This window comes from Erigeron canadensis, chromosome 9 (genome assembly GCF_010389155.1).
Source record: "Erigeron canadensis isolate Cc75 chromosome 9, C_canadensis_v1, whole genome shotgun sequence".
Classification (NCBI taxonomy): domain Eukaryota; kingdom Viridiplantae; phylum Streptophyta; class Magnoliopsida; order Asterales; family Asteraceae; genus Erigeron; species Erigeron canadensis.
The window spans coordinates 6,155,523-6,166,797 of record NC_057769.1 but is presented as its reverse complement, the minus strand read 5'-3'; the positions used below and the strand labels follow the sequence as shown (position 1 = coordinate 6,166,797).

The following is an 11,275-nucleotide window of genomic DNA, read 5'->3' as shown; positions in this document are numbered from 1 at the left end:
ACACGGATGGTACCTAAAGTATACCATAAATTATTTTTTTGATACAAATTTTTGAATTTTCACTCAGACCATATCTAAACTTGCACTTTTAACACTCATCATACCCAAAGTTTCACTTCTCCACTCGAACCATACCTGTCTATTTGGCCTTTAAGTCAAGCCACGTGTCGTGCACGTGAGGTATCAAACACGTAATTACATGTATCATCCGTGTAATATATTCTAAAACTAGTTATTAAGAATTTTAAAGTTTTTTTTATATTCATTTATTAAGTTTGGTAGATATGATATTTTGTATGGGAAAATTATACCTTTTTTTATATTTTGTATTATTTTTTGAATAAATTTCCATTAAAAAGATACAAATAAGTTTTTTAAAAAAACTAAAATTAAAACAAAAAACGATACAAATAAGTTGTAAAAAGAAAAAAAAATAATAATACAAATAAGTTGTAAAAATGAAAAAATAAAAATGAAATTCTGATTATTCTCATTCTTGTTTTATCAATATGATAAATAATAATAATAATAATAATAATAATAATAATAATAATAATAATAATAATAATAATAATAATAAAAAACATTCTCATTATTCTCATATTTAGGTGTCATTGACAAAGACCTAGTTTCTCAATACTCATCAAGTCCTCGCCAGCTAGCTATTCTCAACAACATCCGAGCCCCACATGCTCAAGATTTTCTATTCACCATTCCTATTGACGGTTTGGGTAAGCGGATGAACCATCGTCAATTCCGTTGTGTTTTGAGCTATAGGCTTTCTATACCGATGTTTTCTAAAGGTAGCATGTGCCCGAGTTGTAATGTGCATCGGATGGACCAATGGGGAGATCATGTTGTTCACTGTTATAGTGAAGTGGGTGTAAAGTTCAGGCATAATTTGGTGCGTGATGTCCTTGTTGATATATGTTTAAGGCAGGGATTATGGTGCGCAAAGAGGCTCCAATGGGTTTTCTATCAGAAGTTGGGAAGGATCTACGCCCAACAGACCTTTTATTATCTAATTGGGCACAAGGTAAAGACACATGTCTGGATGTGACTTGCATTTCCCCTTTTGCTGGTACCGGGGTGACTTCTTTTGCACCTGGGGTTGCCTTACACAATGTTGTGGAAAAGAAAAAGAGAAAGCATGCGTCTAAGTGTGAGGACAACGACTACAAATTCATACTATCCGCTTTCTCCACTTTTGGATAATTTGATAAGGATGCTTTAGACACACTTTCACGTGTTAAGTCTATTTCTAGTAGCCACTCAAATAATACTAGGAGTGGTGCTTTTATTTTTCACAGATTATGTTTTTGCATTCAGAAAGGGGTGGGAGCACAACTTGTGTCTAGACTCCCATCAACTTTATGTAAAAGCTTTTTTTTCTTAATAAATAATAATAATAATAATAATCAAAAAACTTAATAATAATAATAATAATAATCAAAAAATTTTCTATGCATGATTGAATCAAAATAATAATAATAATAATTAAAAAAATCTCCATAATAAATATTTTTAAGGCCTAAAACTTCTAACATCAAATGAAAGTAAAACAAAAAATCAAGTGTTTTGAAATAAGAGAGGATACTATATGCTTAATTTCGGTTAGGTAAAGTGGCACCATCCTATTTAACATACGTAAGCACCTTAATAACTTCAAGAAACAACTTAATCAAACTCGTGTATAAACTATAATTGTATGGTTATGATTGGACCACAATTATAAAAGTATTGACATTTAAATTAGTAGGTATTTATTTCTACATTTTTTTTCCTAAACGATGTATAAAATATAAATGTTTTTTTTTACCGGTATCCTATTCTTTAGGCCCGTAGCACCAATACATAACATAAAAAGTTTTAAAGTGTTTTTCACTTGACGGAAAAAACGGACCCGTAGCCCCAACTACCCTTACATTATATGTTGGTCTGCCCCTGGTATATAATAACGATTAATAAATATTTAAAGTACTAATGAATATTATTAAAAATTTTATTTTCTTATTAATCACTTAATATTACTTTAGTATATGTATATCCATTAAATTAAAAACTAAATGAGCAAGTTATGAACACCGACTATTTTGTCATAGTTCTAAACTTTTCATTTACAAACTAATAAAGGCGGCATAACATTTTCGGTGGCTTTAAGCGAAACTAATTTTGGAAGCCTTTTTCTTCAAAAGTCTCTAACAAAAACCTCATCTTTAATCCAAGTTTAGAACTCACAATAAATAAAAAAGCTTATAAATGATAAAAAAAAAAAAAAAAAAAGCCATTGCCTAGTATAATATATATATTGAGCAGCAAACTAGCATAGTACTCACTCGTTGCAGCGGATACAATTAACAGATAATGCGTGCAAAATAAATAATGGGAAAACGATTGGTGGCTGCATTAAGGGTTTGTATGTGAATGGCTACAACGTGGGTTTGTATGGATGGTTGCAATATTTGTGAGAAGAGTATTTTGGATATTTTCTCATGTGTAACTTTCAATAGGGGATCTAATTTCTTTATTATGGAATATATACATATATACGATTATTAGATTTGATAAAAAGGAAACAAATAAAGAGTTGGATATTTGTAAAAGTTAAGTATTGAATTAGATGATGACACGTCTAATGGGATACAAGGGAGTTGGATAATTGCATTTCACAACTTATCAAACAAAGGAGTTGATCATATTTCCATTTCTCTAGTATCATTTCCGCCAATCAAAGACACCTCTAAATATTTGTAAAAGTTAAGTAATGAGTTGGATGATGACATGTCTTATGGAGATACAAAACAAAGAAAAACATGCCATGTAGGCATGTATTAGGAAAGCCTACTGGTTAGGTTAAACATAGAAGATAGTCACATAATTGATCTTAACGATAACCTATTACATATAATAGAATTTTGGCATGATAGAGATGGATTATTATTTATTTTTCATAAAAAAAGAAAGGGACTATTTGTTTTTGAGATTTTCTTAGTTAGAAAATTAGTTATTTATAGTTCAACTGTTTGAAAAAAAAAAAAACGGATCAGTTAATTAAAAATGAAAAACTAAATTGATTTTATAAAAAGAATTCTTGATGATTAACTAATTTTTTATTTACAAATAAGCATTTTTCTATAATTATTACTCCGTATAATTATATTAAAATATAAAAAAAAAACTGTAGGGGAAAAGTCACTTTATAAAATAGTATGAGTACTTTATAAAAAAAGAAAAAAAAAAAGTAGTACGAGTAACATATGTGGGATCTTCGGTTTTATTTTAACGTCGGCCCGCAATCGTAATAGTGACAACTTTTTCCAAAGTGTTAATGGAAAAAAAGAAGAAAAAAAATTATGATAAACTCGTTTTTTATATCTAAAAAAAGAATACACGTTTAAAGAGAATAAATCTATTGCCTATTGGTCTTTGGGAATTAACTTTTTGTATCCGGCTTGCTTCTGGAGACAGAGGTCATAGATTCTATCCTCGTCCCTTACAAGGTCGGGGGTCTTTTTCTATCTTTAAATGGAACCTGGAAGCAGCCTCTTTACACCGTCGTGGTAGGGGTAAAACTGTCTATATTTTAACCTCTCACATACACCATCGATATATTGGGACCCAAAACCCATAAAAACAACATTGGGCGTTACTTACTTACAGTAGATGTTAATATACTAACATTTTCAATGGCACAATAATCCTTTTTATATTGTCCACTATTAAAATAGTTATGAAGCACTTGTGTGTGGAAGTAAAGATGGACGTGGAACTACCTTATTAATTGGTTCTGAAAATGACTAATTAAAATGGGAAGTGATATTCGTATCACTGTTTCTGATTGATGTATCACAATGTACAAGTTTTATAGCTGATTGTACAAACCAATATTGCACAAGTGTGGTACATCAATCAAAACATATGGTACGAATATCACTTCCCAATTAAAATTCTTGCTGAACGTAAATGATTAATTAAAATATAATTTCCATATGAATCGGGATTAAAATGAGACCGGGATATTAGCATCAAATCCCGGCTAACACCTAAGCGAGGCCATCTCGACGCCTACAAAAAAGTTCTGTATGTTATTAACAACATTTTGTTTTCCTCATACTATCTTCTTCTTCAACTTGACAAATGATAATGTCATATTATCTTCTTCTTCAACTTGACAAATGATAATGTGAGGTGCAAAAAGAGGTCAAATGATGTTAACAGTATTTAAGCTAAGCCTTATTATTAATCGTATATTTAATCTTGGATTTAAAAATTTTATTTTTGTTGTCGTTTAAATTTTATAATTCTTGGTTGACTGAAGAATGGTTGGAGTGCCTATGAGCTAAACGATTATTTTTTATTTTGTGTAATTAAATTTTGTTAAATTTATATTAGATTTATTAGTATGAATTGATTTACTAGTTTGAATCTATGACTTCTAACTTTCATCTGTGGTCACATGATGACGGTACTCTTAAGGTTTTCTTAAAATCATTATCCACTATTAAACATATATATACGTAAATGCTAAGTTTACCATGTTAGTGTCAATTTGAAATTTTCATTTGACATCACTCCAAGAAATTCGGTGTTTTCTTGTTGGGTTTTATGGAAAACAAGGAATCAAATGGTGTTCTAAAGTAAGCCTTGATGATCAAGAAAGTAGTACAAGAGATTCAAGTGTTGTTGGTTTCCTATGATTCACAACAAAAACAAAAGAAAGAAATCTAACTTGGAAAGAATGGAATGATTTTTTTTTAAGTAACATGAATAATAAGATTCATCTCATTTGTTTGAATGTAAATGTAAATTTCATTTCTGGCCTAGTAATTTACGTCTTTTAAGAAAATAGGGGGAAAAAATATGAAAACATCAAATAATTTTGTTAAGGAGACATTTGGTAAGGAAAATTGCAATAACTAATACAGTGGTTAATTTTATCTTTTACTACACTTATGTCCGCGCAATGCAGCGGCGGTAGGGGTAGTGATGACGAAGGTGGTGGTGGTGACGGTAGTGGGGACAACAGTGGGGACGTGATGGGGGCGACAATGGTATTGAATGTAAAAGTAATTGATGTTAAATGTGATATTTTAATTGTTTTAAGTGTTGGAGAATCTATACTGTAAATTAATTCATTAAGGGTATTATAGGTTTATTAAATGGAGATGTTTAAATTAGTGAACAAAGGAAAAAGATATTTTTGGTTTTTCAAAGGTATAAAGTTTAAGGAAAAAAAAGGGTGGTTTGTGTTATAAATAGTATGTGAAATGTTCATTTGAAAACTAAAACTTATGTGAAAACTAGAAAACTAGTCAAAACACACTTTGATCTGAATTTAACACAATGTGTTTTTATTTTTTTTAAGAACACAATGTGTTTTTATTGTGTAATCCAAAAACACATTGTGTTAAGTTTTAAATCAAATGTATTTTCAAACACAATGTGATACGAACTTAACACAATGTGTTTTCTAAAAACATATAAAAACACATTGTGTTAAATTCATATCACAGTATGTTTTAATCAATTTTATAGTTTTCAAATGATAATAACCCTCAATAGTGTAGATATTTTAAATTGTGTGTATTGGTATGGTGAATAATTATTTTGGTAAATAATATTGATGGTAAAAAGCCGCCACTATGTTTTTAAAATATCGTTCTTGGATTCGTGGAGCATAGAGATTCATTGGAATGACATCATTACATTTATGTCACCACAAATGCTAGTTTTGATTCATAATGTGTAGAGAGAGTTGTCACAATCCATGGGTCGACTAGCTTGGCTGTAAACGTGTATAAGCTAATGTGACTTCAAATAACAGATTTAAGTTTTGTGCGGATCGACTGGTATGTTTAAAATCGTTAATGTTTTAATCTGAATTGAGAAAGATACATCATACAAATATGAAAGTCCGATTCATTCAATCATTTCAAAGTGTAACGATTTGATTCGTTCCTTTTTTGGAATAACAACTTTCGAATACAACACGTCCAATCATTCAAAGATGAAAACCCACCTAACAAAGACTACTTGAAAGTAGATACGTCATTCTCATTTAACACCAAAAATCATTCAACTAGAATCTTGAATATTATCCACCACATATTATAAGAAAAACCAAAAATCGTAACCAAAATAAGACAAACTCTGACCTAATTAACCGATTATGAATCCAAGTTGGCGTCGGTCGAAAAAAAAAAGAAAACAACAAAAAAAAAAAACTATGACTTATTACTCATGGTATCATTAAGAGCTATTAAGTTACACTACTAACTTTAGATGATCAGAATTATATATTATTTGGTCGATATCAACGTTAAACAAAATAATGATAACTCCCCAAAACTTTAGGTTATGTTTGGATGGGATATGCCGTATGCGTATCACCAAACTTAGGCGTACACTATCAACCTTATATGATATTGTATAATGTGTTTTAAATACTTTAAAAGTATCCAAAGCTAGTAATCTATAAAATTAATATCCAATACCTTTCTTCACGGATTATGAAACGGTACATGGGGAGATGAAATGTATATATAACCTTACCCCTATCTAAAGTTGAGAGAATGTTTCTAAAAAAAGACACAAGGGATAAGAATCGAATTCTAGCGTGCTCAATTCTAATAATGCATGATAAGGTTTATTGATGTACATATCACTACCGCCTACCGGAGATATGTTGTAATCTAATGAGGAAAGAACCATACGAGTATATGTGAACTACACTTGGGAGCTTGAGAGACTTTTGCTGAAATTTGGGAAAAGGAACCAGTGTTTAGTTGAAAAATAAAGCATAATTTAACAACGATCCTGCCTTACACACCCAGAAAGCTTGCAACGGCACCACTATTGTGGCAAACTACCTAATGACAGTTTGGCCCAACCTTGAGGCCTAAAGGCCTTCGCCTAAGCAGATCATTTTCACATATTTATTCAAGCAAGTTTCAGTTATGTTTAGATGTATATTTTGATTTTTTGATAGGCCTCCCCAACTTCCGTACTCTTAAAAGCACTGAATAAATATCATATATTTCATATTCCTCTCATAGCATGTGTGTGCACTGTCTTATTGCCTGTTCTACATCATGTACCTAAGCATAGATTAAATCATGCACATGAGGACTCCTTATTTCAACAGGTTGTACTTAAACCAACAGGTTGATGGGCCGCCTCAGATACTGTTAGGCTAAAGGCTTTTGGTTCAAGTAAACAGATTACTGTTGCATACACATACCCTGGTCAAAGATACCGTGTGTCGTTGATACTTGACCCACATAATTATCAAATGAACTAAAGTTCCATTTAGCAACTATTAACCAGCTGACCATATATATATCACAAAAACTCGTAGTTCGTAACTGCACTCAAATTAAGATGAGATCTGACGGACTAAATGCAATTAGAGATACATGTTAGAAATGGGACCATCATGTATGAGATATCAATTAAGTATATTTCATTCTTTTAGATGGACCTTGATCAAGGATGGGATCAACCAGAGGAAGTTTGGGGTCGGTTTGCCCAGCTTCAGGGCCTTGCTCCCCTTCTGCACTTGATGGCGGTGTATAACCCTCTGGAAATGGGGGAGGTTGAGGTGCAGGTGGAAGCTGTATGCCAAAAAATGCATCACTTGTAAAGAGTTTATTCAATACATTACGATTTTGAACACCTTTTTACAAAAATATCCCTTGCAGTAACATTCAGAAAGGAAGGGATGGTTTACTTACCTTGCGTTGCAACGAGGCAAGAATGTGATCTACTCGCTTAACCTCCTTAAAGTCAATAGTCTCCTTGGCAGCTTTTGGTTCAACAGATGCACCCTCATTCTCCGAGTCCACTACGTCATTACCCATTAATAAGTTAATCATCCCAATAACTATCATCATTAATTAGATGTGGCAGCAAAATGTGTGGGATGGCACAACGGACCAACATGGGTAATTTTTTTGAGCTTGGTTAGTTGGTTGCGTTGGATTGACCAAAACCACATTTTTTCCTACTGTTACAAAGAATAATTAGTCTCATCTATGGTTTAAAAACATTATGCTATTTCAATAAAATGATTTAGGTGGTATATGCATTTAAAAATACGCTTTGATTGAGTTTTTACCTGTTTGACCCATTCGACTCGCTTCCATTTAATTAATTTTACATGTTGGCACCACTAGAAAAAAAAATATAACCCGAATTGACCAATCTGTAAGTAAATATGAAATTGCTACCTCTAAAATGTCTGACAGAAATGTGCAACTTACCATACCCAACCTTCTCCAACTTTGAAGCAGCAGTAATAAATGCCTTTGATATATGATACAATGCTCGTCCCTGTATATACAACCAAACTATCACAAAATCTTGTATATACAATCAAAATAACACAAAACCTTCCTACAAAAACTCTGTTCTATGGTGTGGATTTAAATAATTAAATGGAACAGATAACAGATCTTCAATGTGCATGAAGAAGCTTATTGTATTTATTCAGTCAACAAAGGAAAAACAAAAACTAAACCGCTCCATTTTCAAAACTGGTTAAGCAAGGTTATTGATTAGGTTTGAATAAAGTTTGACTTTTTGAATATGAGGTTTCAACACACATATTAAGATAAGACAACTTTGAAAGTCGCAACTATTTTCATGCGCAATTATTTTTTCACATCTTTTTACTTGCATATATGTTTATTACTTCATTTACATATACTATAAACTGAGTTCAGGCGAAAAGTTTGTCATTACAAGTGAACCATAAGACAAAGCCCATCAGCTTATAACCACTACTTAGTCAAGAATACAAGCGCATCAAAAGTATAATTGACATATTGGGTCAAATCGTATCAAATTTTATCGCCAAATGGTTCTTATTTATATAATTATGGATAAAAAGAGTTGCAGGTTAACTCAACCTGGTCTACACAAACATTACCCGGTTTTTGCCAAGTACCTGACCTTCCCGACCTTTACATTATTCCCACCTCTACACATATAGAAACTAGGGAAGAAGTACGTACAACCCGAGCTGCAAAGACATTGCAAAGTTGTGGCGCTTGGTATATAGAACCATCAAGCACATAGTAGGTAAACATTGGAGTGACTTTCTCAGGGCTATCCCTCTTCTGTTTACGAATTACAAACAGGTGGGGTTCCATAACTTCGCTCACCATGAACTCTATACCTGTCATTTTACTATGCATAAAGAATCAATACTCTCATTCTACATCTTATCTTTTAACAATAGTTAAAAGAAAAATAAACTATGTTATCAAAATATCACTTCGAACTTCTTTTTTGCTGAAAAAATTCTAGTGTGAACTATTATATCTGGATATAAGTCATATAACTACTTTAATCGGCATATCAAGTATACTAAAAATACCATTTTAACAACTTTTCACCAGAAAAATATAAACTAGAGAGAAAGACAAGGGCAAATGCAATAAACATTAAAGGGTTTCCATAAAAAAGTATACAATCTTAGATAAGTTCCCCCACCTGACCCAACCGTCACACCTGAATTCCAGGTACTTTTTATTGAATTATACCTGAAACATAGTCACATAAAACGCGGTACGCTTCGGTACGGGTACGCAATTCGCCCTTTGTGACGAATTCAGTACGTAGGGGGTATACTCATTTCGGTACGAAGCGGTACGAATGGTACATTGTATTATGAATTCGGTGAGTGTACCAAAATTTAAAACCACAAGTAAACAAAAGTTCTCAATAAAAAGATAGAACATAACATTAGGAAATACAATAGAAATCAAACACCAACTAAAATCTAATAGTAGAAGATTGGAATGCTACAATTTCAGTGCAAAGGTTAGTAAGTTAGTATGATATATATAGCCGTTTAGTGCCTAAGTTTTTGTAATTTTGTAATAAATATGAAGATCTTTGTTTGTTAAAAAGATTCTTATTAAGTAAATTGGTTTTGTTTTTAAAGCTAAAGTAAGTTGTTATAGTTAAAAACTTAAAATCTTGGAAAATGGAACGTCTTTTGGAGATTTGGAGCTTTGGAAGTCACGGGACATGTTTTTCCTGTTCAAAAACGAACTGTAATCAAAGAATACGAATTGAATTCAGCGATTTCAAGACGGAATTCGACGATTGGAACTGGACTCGGCTCGTCGTACCCTGCCAACTCGGTTCACAGTACCCTATCGACTCGGTTCGACGTACCCGCATCGTTTGGAACGTTTTCGTATTGCGTTCGGTACGTTTTATACCAATACGAAATTCGAAGGTTTCTGAGCGAATTCTGTAACTATGACCTGAAATCAGTTACTTTTAAAATCATACTAATATTTGACCCTGCTACATTATCCTTGCAATTCAATATTAATACTAATATAAATGTGATAATCACTATGGTTTGTAGCTAGACATATTAACCAACAAACAGGTAATCAAAAGGATCATGCTTTTGGTTTAGCTATGATGAAATCAAATTCGTACAACTTAGATAAATATACAGCATATATAAAAACAGTACCACATAAACCAAGTGTAACCAAGATCGAACGAAAAACTTACGAAAGATGAGAAGTATCTAACGGATGAATTGAGCGCATCCGAAGTTGTTCATTGTTGCAAGTGTAATCGTAGAAAGGAGAAAGCGCAAAATAATCAAATACAAGATTACGGTCCAGTGGGTACGTATTCAACCACAACTGATCTCTGAAGCATATTCCAGTCATGTCAGTTCCTGGTGGCGGTGGAGCTGCTGCAGCATTTCCATCAGCCCCGGGTCCTAGATTCGGTGGCAACATTGGGGTGGCCGCCATTTCCCTAAAGTCCAAGATTTATAAAAATTTCAACCTACTGCAAGCAAAAAAATTAACTTTTTTAGCTGTCATTTTCTAAAACTAACACTTAAACATAAAAATGGCAACCTAAAACAAAAACACACAAACACAAAAAAAATAAGTTTCAAACACGGAAGTTTGAACAAACATATCAGTAATATCAACACAAATTCATACAAGTATATAACATATTAATTAGTACTATAATCTAGGGCAAAAAAAAAAACTTCTAACAAACATAACATCAAACACCTTATATCCAACACCCAAAAAAAGGTAAAAGCACCAAACAAATTCAAAATAAAAATGACTATAAGTACATATTGTTATATATGTATGGTACAAAACAGACAGTTAAGCAACCGTAATTCAAATAATAAATTTAATTTCTTTTTAATAGGGATTTATGTACCTGGGTTTCAACTAACCAGATGCAAAGACAGACACAGATTTCCTTGTGATAT

At 32.1% G+C, this 11,275-nt stretch overlaps 1 protein-coding gene across 1 annotated transcript; it reads right to left on the bottom strand.

Moving 5' to 3' along the window:
• Positions 1-7,307: 7,307 nt before the first annotated feature.
• On the bottom strand, positions 7,308-11,271 carry LOC122581951 (mediator of RNA polymerase II transcription subunit 6). The gene is made up of 6 exons (XM_043754284.1): positions 11,224-11,271; positions 10,540-10,827; positions 9,015-9,189; positions 8,262-8,331; positions 7,734-7,843; positions 7,308-7,613 (listed from the first exon to the last, which is right to left on the bottom strand). The coding sequence occupies exons 2-6, from the start codon at positions 10,788-10,790 to the stop codon at positions 7,452-7,454; spliced, it is 768 nt and encodes a 255-aa protein (XP_043610219.1). The 5' UTR covers positions 10,791-10,827; positions 11,224-11,271; the 3' UTR covers positions 7,308-7,451.
• Positions 11,272-11,275: the final 4 nt, after the last annotated feature.